At 38.0% G+C, this 24,101-nt stretch overlaps 1 protein-coding gene across 3 annotated transcripts in view; it reads right to left on the bottom strand.

The window, feature by feature from the left end:
- The window catches only part of LOC129774902 (hemicentin-1), a 723,141-nt gene that overhangs the window by 105,002 nt on the left and 594,038 nt on the right, over nt 1–24,101 (bottom strand). For all 3 annotated transcript variants that reach the window (XR_008742804.1, XM_055778958.1, XM_055778959.1), the window contains exon 13: nt 12,221–12,383. Coding sequence is in view for 2 of the 3 variants with exons in the window: in XM_055778958.1 (XP_055634933.1) it covers nt 12,221–12,383 (163 nt within the window). In the remaining variant the exon portion in view is untranslated. The remainder of the gene's footprint in view (nt 1–12,220; nt 12,384–24,101) is intronic.

Here is a 24,101-nt window from a genome sequence, read left to right as displayed (position 1 = left end):
AATTAGTCAAACTAACACTTTTTACCTTTTTCTGAAAAGGAATTATTTTAGAATATTTCCAAGCTAGTGGAAATTTACAAGAATAAATAATGACATTAAATATGTATCTTAATACAGGACAAACCGAAGGAAATAATAGCTTATTAAATTTCAACGGTATTTCATCAAAACCCACTGCATCAGATTTGATTGAATTCATTGCTATAATAATGTCATTGTCAGATATTTCTGAAAATTTAAAACCATGTTCATTTTCTGGAGGAATGGGGGATACTTCCGGGTTCATAGTAAAATTGGAGCTAAAATATTCATTAATTTCGTCGTTATTATTATTAAATTGATCGAAAAGTTGTTGATTTTGACATACATTGATATTTTTCAGTTTCTTCCACAAGTCCTTGCTAGAATGTGTCGAAGAAAGCTGATCAGATGTGTAATGAATTTTTGATGTGTTAACTAAGTGGGTAACTCTGTTTCGAAGGCGCTTCTTCTTCTTTCTTTGTTTTTAAGAGGCTTTAAACTTTGCAGTTCATTCGCCTCTAAGGAAGGCGCTTGAATTGGTTTCCGTTATAAACAGATCTATCTGAGATCCACAAGCGATACGCAATATTTCTTTCCAGAATAACATGCCCGATTTGATTGGTAAACCAAGGATTCCTTTTAGCTCGTGTTTCTCTTATTGGAACAAAAGAATTGAACAGGTTTAGTAGATTCTCATTGAGAAAAATCACAGCCAGATCAGCATCAGTAATGTTATAAATAAATGCCCAGTTAATCCTCTCAAAAGCACTCATAAGATGCGCCAGATTTAAATTATGATAATCGCGGAAAGTATGGATAGAATTCACGTGAGATCGACTTATGTTTATAGATGAAAATGAAACATCTTGTCTTGAAAATCCTGGTGTAGAGACCTGATTTAACTTTATAACAAAATCTGGATTATTCGTTAAAAACAGGTCAATTAACGAACTACCACCTGAGAAAAAGTGAGTGTTCGTGGAATTTACGCATTTCAAGCCATAAAAATCAAGACAGCTTTTCAATCTTTCTGTTCTACTATCAGTTAGGATCGATACCAGGTATCTTGGCCAGATTCCAGACCGGAAAATTTGGATTGACGCCATCTCGAATTCTGCATGAATCTTTTCACTGTTGGTCGAGCATTTTCAAACACTTTTGATGCTTGGTCAAATAAAATCTGTTCTCGATGGCCTGCGTTGCTCTTTCAAGCTCCTCCTTCTTCCAACGTTGTCTGTCCATCCTCTTCTTGTAATTCAGCGGCATTTGGAATCAATTCACCCCACAGAAACGTGTCCATGTCACCCCACACAACACGCAAAAATTAAAATGCAATAAATTTCATTTATTGTTATCAAACTTACAGTTTCGCTACATCAAATTGTTCCTCTTCTGTAGGCGAACAGAACTTTACTGCACAATACACGAAAAGTTTGTTTAATCAGCGGGAAAAACCTTAAAACCATGATCGGAAAACTCACATTTATTGACGCTCAAAGTACTTGATGTATTTATGCTACCGTTTCTCTCTATTTGTGAAGTTTTACCAAAGTTTTTTTACTGTAGGTACATACGATTCAACAATAGAAGAAAATGACATCATAGAAAATCCAAGTTGAGCCGTAATTTTTGAGATAAAGGGGTGGTCCGAATCACCCCATATGACCAAATCACCCCGTGTTACTCTACTCGATTTCTCCCCGTGGCCTGGCCTTTAAAGCGATGTCAAGTTTTTCTAGTCCCTGCGTGGCATTCGTCTGCAATTGCATTCGGTGAGTTATTCTGCACTCTTAACTTTCCTCCTCCGCAGCTGCCTTTAAACGGTGGGATTTCCAGCCCGTGATTATGTTTTTTTTTCGCTGCTTTCTATTGCCACCGGCTGCTGCTTCTCCTCATCAGTATTTTCGTATTACGCCATTGCTTGGTTCCTATTCCGGCGGACATGGGGAATAGAATGGGGAAAAGGAAAGATTTGCTACATTTCCTTCCAGTGAGTCGAATCCAACCCATAAAGCTTCAGTTTTATGTGTTTTTTAAAGGATCCCAGCTTGACTCGCAACTGGCGGATTTTGTGTGCACAATTCGCTCATTTAGTGCCGCCAGAGTGGCTTTAAAAGCTTTAAGTAGGCGATAATCTTTCCTCGCTAGTCTGATAATTGAGCAAATAAAACAGGTTTGCGGTTGTTTGACAGGATGTTTAAAAAAAGGTAAGAGGGGAAGCGTTGGTACGGTGAGCTGTTGAACTGCAACGGATGTAGCTAATGGTGCCGTGAGGGGATAAATGCTGTTGGTGTAAAGCTTCTGCTAATTGATCACATTGTGGTGAACGGAGATGCCTAATAATACGCTCACTTGAGTGGATCAGCGAAACCAACGCAAACATGGTGTACCAATCGCGCGTTTTATGTCCTATGTATCGACGGAGTGTCGTGCGTTCATTTCAAGTGCGGTATTATCAACACATTAGAATCCTTCCAAATGGACTGGAGTATGCTTAATATCTGTCAACCTGATTGAACATCGGTCCATTAATTGAGTTGGTGGCGTCAAAATCGTACGTCAAATCGAAGCCAAATACTATTAAAACGAGTGACTCCATCAGCAAACATGTTTATTTCATAAGATCATTGACTTTTGTGTGGTTCCTGCTTTCTGGCTTGGACAATAGACTCCACTGTTTTGCTCTGTGCTCGCTGCTTTTCCTTCTCCGCCACTTGCCAATAGATTCATTTTATGTAGCATTATCTACCGGGCGGTTTGAGCTGGCTTCACTATTTTCCCATGACGGAGATGATTTATTGCCCACGGAATCGTGGCTTTGGACAGGTTCTCGAGCAGTGCTGCATAGGGTGAGAGGGAATCGATTTTATGAAAACAATGTTTCTGTGTGTGTGGATGTGCTGAGCGAATTGTGTGGCTCAAGTGGGTCCAGGATTGTGCTGCGCGTAGGGACCATAAATTTAATAAGCAGCGGTTGTCCTACCGGTGGCATGAGGGCGATCCGGATGGCGGACGGTACGCTGCTAGTTTTCGCCTTATGGGTGCATAGACCCTTAATGCCTGGCCGATATCGACGTGCCGTGTGATGAATAGCAATCATGATTGTAAGCGGGGCTATTTGTGTGAGTTGGTACGACCAGCCAGCCCGCTCGGAAGTAGCTCGGTGGCCCCTGAATGAAGGGGTGGCTGGTTGACGAGTGGTGGTCGAGGCGAAAATCTAATTTTATGTTATCGGCTACTGTTTTCTCGGCTTACACCACTTCGATGGGGAAAATAGGAATAGCAGCTGATGTTTCCATGCTGGAGATATTCCGTTCAGCAATGAGGGAGATGCGAATAGTTTAGGGAGTCTTTTAACACATCAATCAATGAACATTTTGTATCCTGCGGTCAGGGTATCTACATAGTTTTGGAAAAATGAAGCACTATTCGGAATTTTTTTTTCTTTATTATAGTGACTTTCAACACATTTCGGCTGGTTCGTCACTTTTACTTCCATTTTTGGAAGAATGTCGGGAGTGAGGATTGAACTCGTGATCTCTGCGTGAGAGGTATGGATGTTACCACTACGCCAGATCGCCTCCTCATCTATTCGGAAATTGAATTTATATACGTATTTGATATTTCAAATTCATTTATTGATACGTTAACAAATGGCTGTTGAAGAATGTTCCCGAAATATGCAGTTAGATTCACTTGGCATCAATTTCGAACTTGAAGGCGACCAAACTGTCTTCTGCATGGAGTAAAACTTAAATCGAGGTAGCACAAAACAGTAACATCTACGAATATGTGTTCCATGAGTGACTCTTGGAATATTGCCCGAATTTAAAAAAAAGTTTTAAAAAATGTATGCAAAAGCTCTACACCCAAACTAGCCTTGGCAGAAAACATTTCATCTTCGGCAGGAAAAAAATCTTTTTCGTGTGCTGAAGGGTGAAATGAGCAAATAAAAGCCCTTTTTACAAAAGCTTTAAAATGTTTGTACGTATGTGACCAAAGCCCGAATGTCAACGAAGATCGAAACAAGGCCGGCTGGAATGCAAGGCTGTTTCTTACAATCCACATAGCCACTAGTGCTGTTGCATAAATGCGTGATAATATTACACCTCATTATAAAATGTAGTTGGGAAGTGTTCTCTAAGAGTAAAAAGGAAAGCATAAACGTGAATCTATATCTTTTTCGGGCTAGGCCGCGTATGTGGCAAAGTATATGAAAAGCTGTAATGTGTGCTTATATGCAATGTGTCTCTTGTTTCGCTTGCTAGCTATAGCATATATATTTTACAAATTGTATGCCAGTATTGGTACCACATTTTCTGCTCCCGTGGCCGTGTGGTTGGCATCACACATTATCATGCCGGGAGTTCGGGTTCGATTCCCGTTCTAGCCGGGAAATTTTTCGTCGAAGAAATTTCTTCCGACTTGCACTGTGGTCACACGTATTTATGAGCTTGCCATTCCAGAATACATTCAAGGCGTGTTATCCGGCATACAAATCTCAACTAAGTATTACTAATAGAAATGACGCAAGTAATACCTACGCTGAAAAGGCAAAAGTTTCACTGGGAACGTTAGTGCCATCCAAGAAGAAGACATTTTCTGTTATTGTTAGGCTCATTTAATGCAATAAATTGGGATGCCAAATCATGTGCTAAAATTTTTGATTGTAGACTAATTTTGGAATAATTGAGTATTCATATAGATACTATTCATATACATTCATGCCCAATTATTCGAAATTCGAATTTTGTTTTTTTATTGTATTTATATTTTTTTAAACAAATGAGTGACACATATTTTTTTAAACAAATAAGTGACACAGTACCCACATAGTGCGATGAAGTACACAAAAGGAGGAATTGTAATTTTTGTATATAGAGTAATTTCACGCCTAATCAGCCTCGGCCCGGTCCTCTCCGATTGGAAACTTTCTAAAAACACAATCTTTTTATTATGTGACCAATTTTAATAACGACTGATTTTTTTAAAAGGGCGTACCGTCGATGGGGGTGAGATTGGATCAAAAACAGAGAAAGTTACTATTAGTAATATCTTGACAAATATTTCGAATATTTTTTTAAAAGCAGTGAACTGTTTAGTAGGAGACACATTTTTACTGCTTCTAATGCATAATATTTAACTGTACTTCAAATTGGTATTGTTTAATAATTCTTCAAACTTTGGTGTGTAAATAACCATCAAATAACTCCCCAGAAAAATATCATGCATATTAGAAATAACTACTACAAGATTAAATATTTCATAGAATGATTCCTTTATGTCTTGTCTAGATGAATCATTGTTGTTTTTGAATATCAAAAACGTTTTTACGTGGGAGTATCAACATGTTCGAAATAATCTTATATTTACGCTGAGTGGGGGTGAGAATAGGTCAAGCATAAAATTGCACATATTTACAACTAAGTTGCAATGTAAAAATATACCAATACACTCAAAATTAGTAACAATCCTCCAAATTCAATGCTCATTACACCGCTCCTAGAGGTGACTGTTTTCGGACCTATGAACAGGAGTTGGGGCCAAGTTCTTCACACATATAAGGAGAAAGGTGTTTCCTCAGCGACTACTTTGCAGAAGCCACATTTTCCAGGTTTGCTGAAACCGCTAATTGAAAGCCATAAAGTTAACCAAAAGAGCAACATGATTTCAGGATTCAAGAAATGTGGCATTTATCGGATTACTGTGAAACGGCTACTGAAGAGCATCTCACTTGTTACAAATTCGCCAGATAGAATTTAGATAAACGGAATCGTGGAATTCCTCAATTCGAAACGAGAGATAGTTGGCGAGGGCGGAATATGAAAGCGACGAAAGAAGTTTGATATCCTACCAGGAACCAGAATCACGGCAGAAGACATCGTCGACGGCAGAATTAAGGACTCTCTTCAAATATAACCATTTCCATCACACTACTTGGTGGATTGACACTATTTTCGCAACTCAAATAATAATTCAAGACACTTACGTGCTGTCAAATAATTTTATTGAGAAGCTGAGTCCTAAAAATATTTCTTAAAAGAACACAATGATTTATTAATTTCTAAGTGGTGAGATTGGTTTTAATTTTTAATTTTAATTTAATTTTTAGTTTTAATTTAATCGCAGTTCAGTAGACTTAATACTTTTCAACAATTTTCCGAAAACTCCTAAGTTTTTACTGAAGATCATATTTACACAATCAGAAGTGCGTTCCACGATAGTTATTCAACATATTGCGTTTACGATAGTTATTCAACAAAAAAATCAAAAACATCCTTTTTTATCCATTCTTACCCCCACCGACGGTATTCAAAATCATTGATATGTTGTTCAAAAAATCGTAACTAAGAAACACTCCTTTCGATATTTTGAAAACCATTCTGATTTAACAATGTTTGACGTACAGTGGTGCAGTGTCGGACTCACCAAAATGGAGATATGCATTTTTGAAAATTTATGAAATATCGATACTTTGTGAAATCGGTAAACATTTCATAAAAGTAGTAAAAGTAGTATGAAAAATAGAATCAACATGCGATTATCGTTTTATCCTATAACGGTTAGTTATCGAGATATAACCAATTGAATATAATTGAAATCATGAACTCGTAGGGTAGGTGTACCAATTATGAAGGTAATATGTCACCAAATTACAGAAATTTGCGAATACTCTATTTTAGTTCAAAAGTATATATAAGTATATACAAAAGTATACTGTTTATAGCAGTTTGCACTCTGTTTTTGAAGATTCTCACTGACATTTCGATGGTTAATCGACTAAATTGTATAAAAACTTGTTGGAAAATATAACTCTCATGTACCAATTATGGTAATAGTGTTCTTGGAATTTCGTCATAAGTGTACCTATTTTGGTAATAGTCGGTGTCACATGGAAAAAGTGTCAATAGGACTCAAATAATACTTTTATAATAATTTTTTAATAAAACTATGCATCTAAATATTATTCCTAGTATGCTGTCCTGTTCCGATTATGGTTGTAGAAAATCGCTTTCGTATTGCGATAATTGGAACATAGTGGATCTGCTATTTATTTTCCAACCGGGAAGCACTCAACAAAAGTCTAATCTAGAGATGAAACGGATATCCGGTAACTATCCGGTATCTGGCCGAATGTTAGAAAAAAAAAACAATAATTGCTCCTTAACAGAGAATAAATAACAAAAAATAGCCTCACCGAACAGTCTTTCACTTGATAAGGTTAATTGGATATACTATTGACTTGATTAATAAAATACTTTAAAAAAAATAGAAAACATCGATTTTTTCTTTCCAATATTGTTATCCACTACACCTAAACACAACAAGATAGAAAGATTCAAATATTACATCCCAAAACTATGAAGCTTTAAAATGACGTACACGTACGTACGCTGACTTTTCAAGAAGTTTCAGCATCTGCAAAATCACTCGAAAATTTCGACTTCGCGTTCTATTCTTTAAATTTTTTCGCCGTCGGAAACGGCGGTGTCTCGCACGCAAACCTGGGTTTTACTGATTGCTCGGTTAGTTTGAAACATAGGATACGATCCTTTAGCATACGTTTACCCGGTTAATTTTTGTTTTGAAATACAATACCGCGCCACAATGTTTCTAGCCTACTACACTTTTTCTGAGTGGTTGTCTCTGTTACAGTCGTTTTCTCCAGCGCTTTGTTCCTGGAACCGTAAAATTGTACCAATTATGGTTGAAATTTGTCCAATCACAACATCAAGAAGGTTGTGATGCATGCATCTACACTGTTGTTGCGTTGGCAATCGGACAGACAGAAAAGACGTTTTCCAGTTTCGTAACTCGTATATTTATAAAAAGGAGTTATAAAATCCCTTCGGGGAAAAAACACAGAATAAGGAAATATATGAAGTTATAAATTAACAATTTGTGCCTAGCATCAGGAGGATAATTTGTTTGCTTAACTACGTAATTTTGGATACATGAGAAAATGCTTTTTATATACAAAATGTTGGCACTCACGTTTAGTTTCTTCTCCGTACTATTTTTTGTCCATGCTAGTTGCAAAATAACGGTCCGTGCTATTTTCGTACTGGAAATTTATGTGGTTGTATAATAATAATTCAATCTTTGTAGATCATTGTACCTTCTGTGTGTTTTCAACTGTAGATAATGTAATTTTATGTTTGTAATTTTAAGTGAAAATCGACACGGTTCCTGACGCTTTTAGGCTAGATTTAGGTAGAATAAATAATTCAATTTATAGAATAAAAAATGATTCTACATATACTAGTAACTTTATACATACTTTTAAGTTAGATCTAAGTAGAATGATAAATTCAACGCAAATGGCTTTTCTAATTCTTAACAATTCTTTTTCACCAACTCACTTAATCAATAAGCTTTTGTTTTCTCTACACATAAACAAACATGTTGACAATAAATAGCCCAGGGTGGCATTTGGGAGTTGCTCAATACGTTGACGTAAGGTGCGTCGCACCAACTGTATTTGCACCAAACCAGGCTTTTTACAGTATGAAAATCTCATTATTTTGTAATATTAGAAAATATATACTGCTGCTGGATACTACGACTGAGGTTCCACATCTTATTAACATTATTTTGATTATAAGAAATTGATTATATCTCGAGAACATTTGCGCCTGGGATAAAATGTTACATATAGTTCCATTTTTAAAGTTACTTATTTTAAGTGTTTACGATTTCACAAAGTATTGAAATTTCAGAAATTTTCAAAAATTCATATCTCGGACTCAACAAAATTGGGCACCTCTACACGTCAAACTTTGTTAAATAAGAATTAAATTTCAAATATACAAAAAAAATATCAAAATGTTAGATATAAAAGTTTTTAATATTAAAAAAAAATCATCCAATTATTAATATGTTATTTTCCTCAAATAGTTTATTAATTTTGCAATAACTTTGTCAAACATCATATTTTAATCTGACATATGGTTTTTCAGTTAAGATTTTTTGAAATGAAAAACAATAATTTTGAACACGTCCTTTCAAAAAATCGTCATAATTTAAATGGTTCATATGATAATGAAAATTGTGAATTTGAGTAGCTTCAATCGTAAGTACCATGTTTCAAAAAAAAAAAGTTGTTTGGCTTGATTTGACGTGGAATTGCTCCATATGTTTTTCCCAGATTATCGAGGCCTGTTTAGCTTTAAAATAACCACGCGTCTCCATTGAACTTTGTCTTCAACTCCTTTGAACTACCATGCAATTCCATTGGCCTAGCAGTTCAATTCAACTAATGAATATCACTGTCATGCAGTTTTGAGGCAAACATAGGACACAATATTTAAAAAAATAAAAACGAGTGAAATGAATTGCTTGTTCTGGGCCAATCAACACTGACTCGAATGTTCTGTACATCAAGCGTATTTTTCAAATAGCGGCCTGGCTAATATACTGTCCATGATTGCATAGATGACGTAATCAACAACAACATTAGTGTTGGGAAAACGCATTTTTGTTGTTTTTTGGCCTACAAGCATAACCATGCAAATTTCCGATGAAATGATCTGTCCAGTTGAAGGATATTATCGGCAAAAAGAGGGCCTAGCTGATTTTGCGGATTATAACATATTTTTTCCATTTGGAAAACGCTTGCGTATATTTATGCGATCAATCAATCGTTTCAATGAACATTTGTCCGCATAGCTAGACGTAATCACCAGGTTGCTCTGTTTGTAGCGTTAGTATTTACAATTCCGATAATAGTCAAAACTTCTCTGTAGTTTCAGTTGTTATCGGATAAAAAGGTTTGGAATAAATTTAGTGAAATGTCTGGAAAAGGTGCTCTTCATTTGTTGCGAGTCTATGATAGTACTTTTTTCCTGAAGAATACTCTGGGATATAATAAGAACAGCAAGTTCATGTTTTTTTCCAACTAATTGAATGTGTAAAGGCAATCTGAAATGTTGGTTATTTTAGCAGCATGATTTGCCGATATCACGATCAATCGCATAAAGATGGTGGAGTGACTTACTCCAACGGTATGAGTAAATGCTGAGTATGTGGAATAATTCAATGTTGAATCCGAAGAGTTATAATGCTAAGAACCAATATTATTTTTATTTTACTACTAATCTGATTGTTTCATTATCTACTTGAAGTTTCGAGTACAGAAATTTAGGTAATTATAACATTAAAAAAAGCACAATTGCTTCTCTTTGTTCATCGTGTACAGAAAATAGTAAATATATGAGCAGCGTTTCAATGGTTTCTTATATTCATCTATTAGGAAACACTAAGTAATAAGACACTATCGTGACAGACATGTTTGGATTCTACAAAGAATGTGATTCAAATGTAGATTTAGCTCATAGCACATAATACTTATGATTGATGATTTTCGAACGATGTATGAAAGCTGTATGGAACTACGTCTGTTATGCGGACAAACAGTGATTTTTCGGAAACGTTTTTTTCAAAATTGCTCAAATATTTTCGAACAAAAAATTTTTGTTTGTATGTTGAGCAAACGTATTACATTGATTAGAATGCGAAACAGCGAAAAAGCCGATTTTGTTCATTTTGTCGTTTACGTCTCCTATACAAACATGGGTAGTATAATACTCTCTTATGAGAGTTGCGGCAATTTGCCATCACTTCAATTCTCGAAGCATTAATTTGTGGAAACACGAAGGATTTGTTAGTGGAAACTTTGCATTTCACGTGGTTTAATGTGTTTCAATGTGTTACTTCCATTTAAAGAAAATGTGTAAAAAAATTTCTTCGTGTGATATCTTTCGGAACCGTCCCAAAAAGACAGCCCTGGTTTTCGCATATATCACAAAAATAATGAATTTGATATCTTTCGCCTTTAATCTTTCTATTTGAACATACAGAGCAATGCTCTTTACATCTACACATTGCTGTAATGCATGAAATTTTGCATTGAGCCTTTCCTCAAACAAGGGTAACAACTTTTGTTTATACTGAGTACCATTATTTATTATTCATAGAAGCACCGTTTTAATTCGTGAACTAGACATTAAAATTCGTTTATGTGAACGGATAAATTGTTGCGTAAAGTATAAGGCTAGTACTGTTCCTTGCTGTGGTGGCTGAGAGCAGACAAACGACCCGAAAGAGTTAAACCTGAACGATTTGAAAAATAACGTAGACGTGTTGCAAAAGCACAAAAAAACATTTTTCTTCTCAAATATTGGAAACGTTAGAGAACTGCGCATTCCCGCTAAGCATCAGTAGGATTTATGTTATTTTTTATATTTTAATACATTTTATGATATTCTTAAAAATTCTTAAACTAAAATTTACAATAAGTGTATTTCATAAAGTATAACTGAATCATCATTTCCAAAAATATAACAAACATTCTTTTTGCGGTGTTGTTATTTTGATGAAGTGTTTGTTGTAGTGAAGGGTATTTTACTTTGCCGATAACTGTAATACACCCCAAAAAACACCCACTGGCTCCACAGGGAGGAATTAATTTCTCACAGCGATATGGGACAGCGTTTCGGCACCGTAGCTACAGCATAAACCGCGCGTGAGTTTCACTGCGGCGTAGAATATTGATTAGTGTTAATTTCCTCCGATAACCTTGCGTGTAGTAGAAACGGTAATTTTATTATAGCGAAAGTAGTGAAAAAAAACCAAATGAATTCTTGACATGACGGAGCCCTTGGTGATGGTGGTGGTGGGTCAGTACTGTTTCGCCGTCTGAGAAACACGTAAACACAAAACATGATGGTCGGGGTCAGTCACTTGTAAATGGGCGCTATATGCGTAAAAATGAAATTGATGGGAAAACTAAACATCGACGAAAATTTATGCGAATCCGAAGTAACATTCTTCGCCGAGCAGTGGAGTGCTGTACGTTTCGTCATCATTGGCCACACAGCCAGCTGCGTGCAACATGTTGCCGTAAATTATAAAGTGCTTAATTACAAGCTGTGATTCAGTTTCCGTTTCCTTCGCGTGACACGTTCCGTACCACAGGAACACAGTTTTGCAACGAAATACAGGACCAACCTTGCTGCCACTTCGGGAGGACGTGCGTGCTGGGGGAGCAATATTTTCGTAACCTAAATTATTTATCAAGCAGCAACATCTTCAAATCTCCACCCTCAAGTTCATTGTCTTCACGTGACTCCCGGATTACCGTCGGGTCCGAGTTGGGAGGTTCGCTGTTCGCTGAGAAAATAAACGAGCGTATAATTACCTTCAGCACAGTCCACCTCCAGCGAATCGGACGTCTGGTTGACCAGGGAGCAGTTGTAGGGCATCTCTGGCTTCCCGGCGGCGATTAAATGAAACACACATGGCTCCCTCTGCTGACCAACCGCGTTATCCGCCCAGCACATGATCGTTCCATAGTCCAGCTCCTGCAATGAGACGAGCACATCCATGTATGTATATGTTCACATACTTAATAGGGCACGAGTGTTTGATATTAATGAGCTAAACTAAACAACATGTCGGGGGCGTGGGACAAAGACATTGGGTAGGAGTCCACTGAGGCCAAAGTGTGAATTGTACGATTTGGTGGCAGATAATGAAATAATAAATATCTGATGTATGTTCGCACTGTCGTCACAAACTCGGTATAGCCGGGTGGGACATATTTAATTATGTCTCATCTCTGTTGGTATGCTATATTATTCACCGTGCACTTGAGATTTAGTGGCTTTGCCTACTCGACCGATAGAATCATTATTAATACGGAATGGTACGGGAAAATTCAGTGATAGAGCATTTAGTGAGAAGATTTTATTAGAGAATTACGTTGGAATATTTTTCTTACCATTGGATACTCCACTGGTATTATTCGGAATATTCGGAAGTCATTGCATGATGATTCAACATAGTTTCATAGAAACTACAACATAGTTTCTCTTTAACATAGTTTCTATTTTTCACACTTTCTACAAGTTTATTCCTTGTTTTCTCGCCACTGGGCACCATAGTTTTGACAAAACGATGTCGGTTTCGAAGCCTGTACCACTTAACACGTTGAGGCCCACGCCGGTCACGAAATAGCCCTTCGTGTAGTGGTGTGATGCCAAATCCGGCCAGAAGATCGTCGGGCCGACATGAGCCTTCAGGAGAAGTAGAAGCCTCTTTTGGAGACACTCTTCCAAATACACCTGACCATTCATGGTGCATGCGGCAACGAAAGGTGTACTCCGCAATCCGCAAGTACAAATCGCTTGCCAAATTAAGAACTTCTTGGCGAACTTCAACATCTTCTGTGTCCGGAGGTTCTCAGGAACATCCAACTTATCCTTGGCAGTCCCATACAAGTTTCCTGGAATCTGGTTGAAGTCCGCCTTCACATATGTCTCTTCATCCATTACGCAGCAGTGTGGTTTCGTTTCGTATAACTTCTGGGTACGGCTTTTTGTGACCGTATTCTGTTTCTCGTCACGGTTTGGGGACTTCTCAAATTCACTACCCTGCATCCTCAACGAGAGCGCTTCTCTTTGGTCTATAATCACCATAGTTCTAGATATGTGCGAGCGCAAGATGATGGATGTTAAGTTCTTTTTCACTCAATACTCAATCGCGCTAGAGTGTGGAAAGAGAGCGCACAAACTCTCTACAGTACAGCGGATATATTCACTTAAAGATATATTAGGCTGTCAAAAAAGTCCTGCGGTATTTCCGCGAGGTGTCGTTGTAAGCGCGTAGTTCTAGTTGTATTCATTGTATCGAGTCGTACTATAGCTTGTTGGAAAGGTATTTTTGCGCGCTATAATATAGTCCTTGACAGTGTTTTGTTTGGTTCGTGAGTTATAGTGTCGCAGATATGGAGCAAAATAAAGAGAAAATCCGACATATTTTACAGTACTACTATGATAAAGGCAAAACTGCATCTCAAGCTGCCAATAAAATTTGTGCAGTTTATGGACCCGATACAGTTTCCATTTCCACCGCACAACGATGGTTTCAACGTTTTCGTTCTGGTGTAGAGGTCGTCGAAGATGCGCCACGCTCCGGAAGGCCTGTCGTCGAAAATTGCGACAAAATCGCTGAATTAGCCGAGAAAGACCGGCATAGTAGCAGCCGTAGCATCGGCCAAGAGCTGGGGATAAGTCATCAAACCGTTATGACCCATTTGAAGAAGCTTGGATTCACAAAGAAGCTCGATGTATGGGTGCCACACACGTTGACGCAAAAAAACATCTTTGACCGTATCGACGCATGTGAATCGCAACAAAATCGACCCGAAAATCTGAAGCGGATGGTGACTGGCGATGCAAAGTGGGTCACTTACGACAACGTGAAGCGCAAACGGTCGTGGTCGAAGCCCGCTGAAGCGGCTCAGACGGTGGCCAAGCCCTCATTAACGGCCAGGAAGGTTCTGCTGTGTGTTTGGTGGGATTGTCAAGGAATAATCTATTATGAGCTGCTTCCCTATGGCCAAACGCTCAATTCGGACCTGTACTGCCAACAACTGGACCGCTTGAAGGTAGCACTCATAAAGAAGAGGCCATCTTTGATAAACAGAGGCCACATTGTCTTCCATCAGGACAACGCCAGGCCACACACTTCTTTGGTGACGCGCCAGAAGCTCCGGGAGCTCGGATGGGAGGTTCTTTTGCATCCGCCGTATAGTCCGGACCTTGCACCAAGTGACTACCACCTGTTTTTGTCCATGGCGAACGAGCTAGGTAGTCAGAAGTTAGCCACAAAAGAGGCCTGTGAAAATTGGCTATCCGAGTTTTTTGCCAATAAGGAAGCGAGCTTCTATAACAGGGGTATTATGAAGTTGGCATCTCGTTGGGAACAAGTCATCGAACAAAACGGCGTATATTTGACTTAAAACAGATGATTGTATCTAATTTTATGAACAAATGAAAATTCAAAAAAAATACCGCAGGACTTTTTTGACAGCCTAATATTTTGGTGAGCTCTTACCTGTGCGCTCTGGCTGGTGCTCTGGCTGGCGCTCTGGTGGGTGCGCACAGGTAAAAGAACATAAGTGGCTCTCAATTGACTTAGCGCTGTGGCTCGCTAAAAAAGGTAAACCGAGGTGAAACATGCGTGAGGATTATATGTCGAATGAAATTTAATTCTTCAGTTTGCTCTTCAGTGTACTCTTCAGGGTACTCTTCAGGGTATTCCTCAGTGTGGTAGAGTGCGGATCGCCGCGCTTCAATGCTGGATACAGGTTTTCGCACACTCGAGCTCCCAAGATTAAAGAGAGTGTAATAGAGTGTAACTCACTCGCACCAAGATTTCTCCCAACTAGCGCACATTAACTTTTTATATATTCGCCGGTGAAAGCGAAAAGCGCATGGTTTCTTTTTGGTGATTGTATCCTCCGTTTATGCATGAAACTAGCGAGCGGATGCATCATTTCGGTGAGAATGCCATCACTGGAACTGAGGCGTTTGGTTTTCGTTCAAATGCAACAATCACGCGTTTGTCATCGTTCTCGTTGACCTGACGGTTTTTTCGGATCTTTGCTTTCGATCAATAGTCAGACGTTCTTCGAACCGATAATACCAGACACCGTGGAATTCGCGATTCCCAACTTTTTCTTCGATGGCACGCGACAAATCCTTATTCTCGAAGTACTCGTACTCGTTGTTTTTATTATATTAAATTTCATTATATTTTACCCATTTAGCATGCTTAATCTAGAGCCCTACCCGCGTATTCAGTAGTAAAGCATTTCAAGTTCGTCCAGAATGCTTTGAAGCACGTTTTTTGCATGATAATTGCACAATCATCGATTAACTGTAAATCGCTATATAACATCTCAAAAGTATTCTTTTTAACATAGTAAATGATGACAAAATAGGGAAATTGATTATTATTCTTTATTGATAAACAATGTTGCTTATTCAATACCCTTGCGTACTGTACCATCGAATCCATTATGGTTTTGTAAATATAGTGTACCAAATCAAGTTACTGCACAGAAAACAGTCTAAGTTGAAGTTGATTTTCATGTAGCTATTTTTTATAAATAGAGCTAACTCGATTATTGTACTTCTGATTGCCATACAATAATTTAATATTGCAGATTGATAATGCAGCAAAATGAAGTGGGAGAAAAAAGCATTAAATGTAGCGCAACAAGGGAACATTTTAATTAATTCAATTTATAAACATAATGTGTTTCTGACGAAGCTCAATTATTAAAGTTATTAAATATACAGAGCGAAAATGTTTGAAAGGAAAAAAAGCTGTATTTCCCGGATAACCATCAATCGGACACGCGCCGCTGCGAATCTGCTTCCAGTAATCTATCGGTGACGTAGTGGATCGTCGCCGTGTTATTTAGTTAAAATGTTTCGCTCCAGTCCTGCAGCGAATCTGACGAACCTGATCAGGGATAACTCAATTACAGTTTTTTTTAATAAATCTATAATGCAGTGTCCGCCATAATGCTGTGAGTTTGTTTCGCGAGAACAACGCGCGCAATCTAATTAATCCCCCCGAGAAGGGACAACAGCGTGAACGTGACTCTCTAACAAATGCACACATCGGTACAATCTCGCCCTTTTCCCGTTGCAACAGCACGCAGTGAACAATATTAATTTAATATCATTAATAATTTTATATTATATTTACTATATTATGGAAGGGGCATAATAAATTAATGATACTCGGGCCGAATCGCCCTCCAGGGAGAGAGCAAGTGTGGCATATGCGTCTCTATATAATTTGAATTCAAATAGAATTAATTCTCACACTTGGTACTAATCGCCCCTGATCACCCCCTTTGGACACACCACAGGATAGAGCCTACTGATCCGCCAGTTGTTTCGCAGAAAGGATGAAAATAATAAATAATAGCTTTTATTGTGTTAACAAACTGTGTACTACCGGATCGGGAGGACTGGATTATAGCGGGATTAAAAGGAGGAAAATATGTTATAACGATCGAAAATTTATGAGGTTGTCTCGCTTCAATTTTCCCAGCACCATTAGCCGAGCAAAAGCACACCGACACACTGCCATGACTTTCCCACTCCCCAAGTATCTACCGGAGCATTAAGTTATAATTTCAAACGTATGTGGCGTGCATTTCCACCGCTCAAAGTGCTCCGTTCGGATTGAGTCGGTCTTAATTGGGTTATGCGGTGTATAAATTACCAATTGCGCGGTAATGCGATCGGCAGGTAATTCGGCTAAGTTGAAGGACACAGTAGGACGAACGGAAGCATTAACATACAAGCAGCTCAAGTGTTAAAATTACACATGATGCGTGTCAAATCCGAAAAGACATAAACGGAGAGGCAGCACCGTCAGCACAAATACTTCGGTTACTTATTACATAGTACCACAAAACTATCATCGAGCTTCTCTTATGCATTCTGTTTCACTTTCCAACGGCATATAATGCATAGCGGTAGACAAATTGGTCATGGGGGGCAAAGTGGTGACCTGCTTGTTTGGTAGTATAACTATTGACTATAGATGCCGTATTGATAGTCACCTTATGTTTGAAGAATTTAATGACTTTTGAGTCACCCTGTACTTCAGTAGAGCTGTCGCATGTCAAAATACAAATAAAAACAGAAATTGCTCTTTCGATAGCCATTCGGCCGTAGTTCTGTGCGCATTGTATCTAAGGAATTTCTCGTGAAATTTAGTTTATTTAATCTGATATATTGGACAAATCATCAGTTTGGACGACGGTTCACATATTATAGGAGAGGTGAACAGATATTTTGTTTAATCTCAGCGATTAATTAGCATAGAGATTATTTTGATGTATGGGGGCAGAGTGGTCATAGGTGAATAAAAATTTACAATGTTCTGTTTACTAAAGCTGATATACCGCATCACATTCTGCTCTTGAATAAATATGCCACTCCAACTGAACTAAGCCTCATTATACTGAACGTTATGTGTTTCTTACTACGTTTTTGTATGCAAATTTAAATTGAGACTCTAGGTGAATAGACTAAGCTTATTTTATACATGTACCTACTATATCAAATATGATTTGAACAAATTTGGACGAAAAAAACGCATAAATCTATCCCATTTAGCTTGATAAGTGCGGGTGACCACTTTACCTCCAAGCAAAAAAGTTCGATTTTTCACCTTTTTTTTCTTATGGTGAAGAGTGTACTATTTGGAATTTTTATAGTAAAAAGCGTTTGCTATCTTGAAGAACAATGAGTTGAACTAGAATATTTTTCGAGAAACGGGAATTGAATCGGTATGTGGGCGCTGGAAATGGGCATATTCCTTAGGGTGACCACTATGCCCCCACTTCCCCTACTCATCATAGCATCATTTCGTCATATTGATAATTTATGACGTCTATCAACAAAATTCAATTCAAAATATCAGATGTTAGGAATTCAAAAAAGGGGATTTTGTACAGAACAACTAAGATCTGCAGATATGATTGCTGTTTGAGCGATGGTACAGATCAGACATGTTCGTTTGCGCTCTGTCTTTTTGTCGTAGATTTCGGTTCATTATTTGGTGTTTCAGTTGAAAATGCGTCTATCAAACGGATAAGTGAATTTCCTGCCTCGATACAAAGAAATACCGTGGAGTTTGTTCAATTTCTGTGGATAGTTTTCATAAATTTATAATCGAAAATAATTTTTTCGGAGGAAATAATCTGCTTCCATGCTTAGTGCCGTTTAGTGTGTGTGTTCAGCTCATTCGTTTTCATGTTCTGATTTGTTTCTCGTTCCGTCGCGTATTGCGTGTGTGAGTTCGTGTATAAAATGGCTCTATGCAAATATACGAAATCTTATTATTTGTGCATCGGAGCCTTGTGCTGGCGGAGTGTTTGAGTGTTTCAGCGCCCCGTGCGTGTGTGTTTGTTGTGTTATTCAAAGTAAACGCATACACATCTGATATACAGCAGTGATTCTGTCACAGAGGAGGGCGGCTCGCGTTCCTGGTGCGGCATTTGTGCTGGGAATCATTGCAGCTAAGTTTAGCTATTACCATTTATATCTTTTAACTAAGCCTCATACTCAGATATTTGATGTAAATAATAAATAATGATGTCAGGTTGGCGTTCCTGAATTATATTCGCTTTTCGCTAGCTCCATCGAGTCATACGATGCACAGAGAGGAAGCAATCAAGTACAGTAGAACCCCGATTTTCCGCGTAATAGTCTGGCAAGATCATCCTGGATAAAATAAATCGCAGATAACGCAATGATGCACTAAAAATAAGTTGCAAACGCGAGAAAAAGATGTTTTAGCATGAAATCTTTGTTTTATCAATATAGAAATCATTAGTCTACGCAGCTCGAAGGTCGTGTATATTAGCCATGACCAGAACAAAAGCCTACTCCTCACTCAAAAATTTCGTGAAGCTCTATTGAATTGCTATGGAACTCGCTTCCGCGGATAATCGGACTTCCACTGTAGCTTGCTCTATACGGCACAAACAAGACAGAACCGTACACGAATACTACCACACGAATATATGCGCATCGTTAGTTACTCGTGCTGGCGTTTCACAATAGGCGAGTGCAAATGATTCGTCGTTATAATATTAACATGAGAGTTGAGGTTCAGTCTTGCTTGTTAATTTTTTTTTTTCAATTTCCTTTACACCAGATTCCGGAAGCAAATTGCAGTTATGTACAACATATAATTTACAGATCACATATTTTAGTTGCTTAATTTTTTAATTTTAAATGCTATATTCAGATTCCTGAACATGGAAATTGAGGGTCTTTTCCTTTGTAGGTCCCGGATATGATGTAGGTGGTTCCACTACATATATATATATATATATATATATATATATATATATATATATATATATAATGCTCTGTGTTCGTCTGTAGTTAGTATTTATAATATAATTGTGTGCATTTGTGTAGAATTTTGGTTATGTTTGAAATAGAACTCCTCCAGTACTACGCAGATCATCACGGTTAGAGAATTTCCTACATTATTCGTTATTTATATTAATATATTCCATTTTATATTATATTTACTATTTACTTTCAAATTTTCTATATTATCAAACTAAATGTCAGTTATATGATTAGGTATTGAGGATTGTGCTTATGAGAGAAGAGAAAACTGCAATGTCACTCCCACAGCTTAACCTATTCATCAATAAAGATGGTATCAAAATTTAACAAATCTTTTCTTTTTACACAGCAATTAACGAGACGATAGTCGGAAGTTTGGAGTACATTTGTAGTTATAGTTGTAGTTATAGTTATAGTTATAGTTATAGTTATAGTTATAGTTATAGTTATAGTTATAGTTATAGTTATAGTTATAGTTATAGTTATAGTTATAGTTATAGTTATAGTTATAGTTATAGTTATAGTTATAGTTATAGTTATAGTTATAGTTATAGTTATAGTTATAGTTATAGTTATAGTTATAGTTATAGTTATAGTTATAGTTATAGTTATAGTTATAGTTATAGTTATAGTTATAGTTATAGTTATAGTTATAGTTATAGTTATAGTTATAGTTATAGTTATAGTTATAGTTATAGTTATAGTTATAGTTATAGTTATAGTTATAGTTATAGTTATAGTTATAGTTATAGTTATAGTTATAGTTATAGTTATAGTTATAGTTATAGTTATAGTTATAGTTATAGTTATAGTTATAGTTATAGTTATAGTTATAGTTATAGTTATAGTTATAGTTATAGTTATAGTTATAGTTATAGTTATAGTTATAGTTATAGTTATAGTTATAGTTATAGTTATAGTTATAGTTATAGTTATAGTTATAGTTATAGTTGGAATCTTCGTATGTAGCTGCTATGCCCCCCCGAGATGGACGATAGAGCAGTTTGATCAGATGCTCCACAATCTAACCGAAGATCTCGTAGGAAGGAGCCCTATAGTCATCGGCGGAGACTTCAATGCCTGGGCAGTGGAATGGGGTAGCAGATTTACCAACACGAGGGGCTTTAGTCTGCTGGAAGCTCTGGCAAAGCTGAATGTGAGACTGGCCAATGAAGGTTGCACCAGCACCTTCCATAGAGATGGTCGAGAATCAATTATTGATGTCACATTTTGCAGTCCGACACTGGCATCAAACATTAATTGGAGAGTGTGTGATGATTATACTCACAGCGACCACCAAGCAATTCGCTATACCGTCGGCAGCCAGAACTTAGTAAAAAGACGAATAATGAGAACAGAGGGTCGAAGATGGAAGTCGAAGGAATTCGACAAAAATCTCTTCCTGGAAGCACTCCGAGAGGAACGATCAGTCAATAACACGAGCGCCAGTGAATTGACAAGTATAATGGTGAGAGCATGTGACGTCGCCATGCCGAGAAAAAGAACACCGAAAAACGAACGCTGCCCAGTTTATTGGTGGAACGAGGTGATTAACTCCCTTCGCTCGCTCCGAGCGAGAAGGAGAATGCAGAGGGCTAGAACTACTAGCGAAAGAATAGAGCGTAGAGAATTATTCAAAACGGCAAAAGCCGCCCTTAAGCACGAAATCAGATCCAGCAAGAGAAACTGCTTCAAAGAGTTATGTCGCGATGCCGATGCGAACCCTTGGGGCACAGCATATAGGGTAGTGATGGCCAAAATCAGAGGCCCATCGATGCCCCGTGAAAGCTGTCCGGATAAGCTGAAGAAAATCGTAGAAGGTCTCTTCCCGAAGCATGATCCGATTACCTGGCCAGCAACGCCATATGGCGATGATGAAGAACGCGTCGAGAGAGTGTCAACAGAGGAGCTGATTACGGCAGCAAGAAAATTAAAAGTCAACAAAACACCTGGCCCCGACGGAATCCCAAATGTGGCGGTTAAAGCCGCAATACAAGCGAACTCTGACATTTTCAGGGCAACGCTGCAAAAGTGCCTGGATGAGGGGTACTTTCCAGACATGTGGAAGAAGCAGAGACTGGTGCTACTGCCAAAACCAGGGAAGCCACCAGGGGATCCATCCTCGTATAGACCGATTTGCCTCCTTGATACCCTTGGGAAACTGTTAGAGAAGATCATCCTCAACAGGCTGTCGAGATGCACAGAAAGTGAACACGGACTCTCGAGGATGCAGTTCGGATTTCGGAAAAATAAATCTACGGTGGATGCCATCTTGTCAGTTGTCGAAGCAGCTGAAAAAGTGTTGAAGCAGAAAAAACGTGGAAATCGATTTTGCGCAGTAATTACGGTCGACGTAAAAAATGCGTTCAACAGTGCCAGCTGGGAAGCTATCGCCGAAGCGTTGCACAGACTGACGGTACCAAACTATGTTTGTAAGATCCTGAAAAGCTATTTCGAGAACCGAGTTTTGATTTATGACACAGACATGGGACAGGAGTCATTTAACATAACAGCGGGTGTCCCACAGGGTTCCATCTTGGGTCCAACACTATGGAATGGAATGTACGATGAAGTGCTGAGGTTGAAGCTTCCGCAGGGTGTAGTGATTACCGGCTTCGCCGACGATATATCCTTGACGGTAACAGGCAAGTCCCGAGAGGAGGTAGAAATGTTGGCTACTGAGGCAATACAAACTGTTGAAGATTGGATGAACGATGCTAAACTGAGGATCGCACACCACAAAACAGAAATGGTGATAATCAGCAACCACAGAGCAGTACAGCAGGCAGAAATAACAGTTGGGGCGCATACTATCGTCTCCAAACGCGAACTTAAATACCTGGGTGTTATAATAGACGACCGACTCAATTTTAAGAGCCACGTGAAATACGCGTGTGAAAAAGCGGCTAAAGTTTCCACGGCGTTTGCTAGGATAATGCCCAATAATGCAGGGCCAAGCAGTAGTAAGAGGCGCCTTCTGGCCAGTGTAGCCACTTCGATATTGCGATACGGTGGTCCGGCTTGGACAGCAGCGCTTAAATTACAACAAAACCGTAGACTGTTGAACAGAACTTACCGGATGACGGCGATGAGAGTAGCCAGTGCCTATAAAACGATATCTGCGGAGGCGGTATGTGTCATAGCCGGATTGGTTCCTATCGAAATCACTCTGAGCGAAGATAGTGTGTGCTACAATCTGAGAACGACAAGCACACAGAGCAATAGAGCAGCTCGAGTAACAGCAAGAGCCGACTCCATGAGGAAGTGGCAGCAGGAGTGGAACAGCACCCCTAACGGTAGATGGACCCACAGACTGATCCCAAATATAATCAATTGGGTACAAAGAAAGCACGGTGAAGTCAATTTCCACTTGACGCAATTCTTATCCGGACATGGTTGCTTTAGACGGTACTTGCACAGATTCGGCCATGCAAGTTCACCGTTTTGCCCTGAGTGTGATGGAATAGAGGAAACGCCGGAGCACGTGGTTTTCTATTGTCCTCGCTTTGTCCAAGAAAGAGAACAAATGTACCGGGAGATCAGCCCAGATGTGAACGCTGGAAACGTTGTTCAACGAATGTGCGAAAAAGAGAGCACGTGGAATGCGGTTAATTCTGCTATTACCAAAATACTCACGATACTCCAACGAAGATGGAGAGAAGAACAAAGAAGTAGCAATTCATAGAGATGAGTGCATGAGCACAGCCTCCTCCCGAAGTAATACCAAACGGTGGTTCCGGGGGGGGAAAGGCAAGGCGCATAGGAGGTGGTTTTAGTGAGTAAGAATCTCACACTACCCAGTCAACATGGCGACTGGGTGTCTATGAAGATCTCCACCTTCTTCACCAAAAAAAAAAAAAAAAAAAAAAAGTTATAGTTATAGTTATAGTTATAGTTATAGTTATAGTTATAGTTATAGTTATAGTTATAGTTATAGTTATAGTTATAGTTATAGTTATAGTTATAGTTATAGTTATAGTTATAGTTATAGTTATAGTTATAGTTATAGTTATAGTTATAGTTATAGTTATAGTTATAGTTATAGTTATAGTTATAGTTATAGTTATAGTTATAGTTATAGTTATAGTTATAGTTATAGTTATAGTTATAGTTATAGTTATAGTTATAGTTATAGTTATAGTTATAGTTATAGTTATAGTTATAGTTATAGTTATAGTTATAGTTATAGTTATAGTTATAGTTATAGTTATAGTTATAGTTATAGTTATAGTTATAGTTATAGTTATAGTTATAGTTATAGTTATAGTTATAGTTATAGTTATAGTTATAGTTATAGTTATAGTTATAGTTATAGTTATAGTTATAGTTATAGTTATA

This window comes from Toxorhynchites rutilus, chromosome 3 (assembly GCF_029784135.1).
Source record: "Toxorhynchites rutilus septentrionalis strain SRP chromosome 3, ASM2978413v1, whole genome shotgun sequence".
NCBI classification, from domain to species: Eukaryota; Metazoa; Arthropoda; class Insecta; order Diptera; family Culicidae; genus Toxorhynchites; species Toxorhynchites rutilus.
Note: the sequence above shows the minus strand (reverse complement) of the source record. Positions and strands in the feature narration are given on the sequence as shown.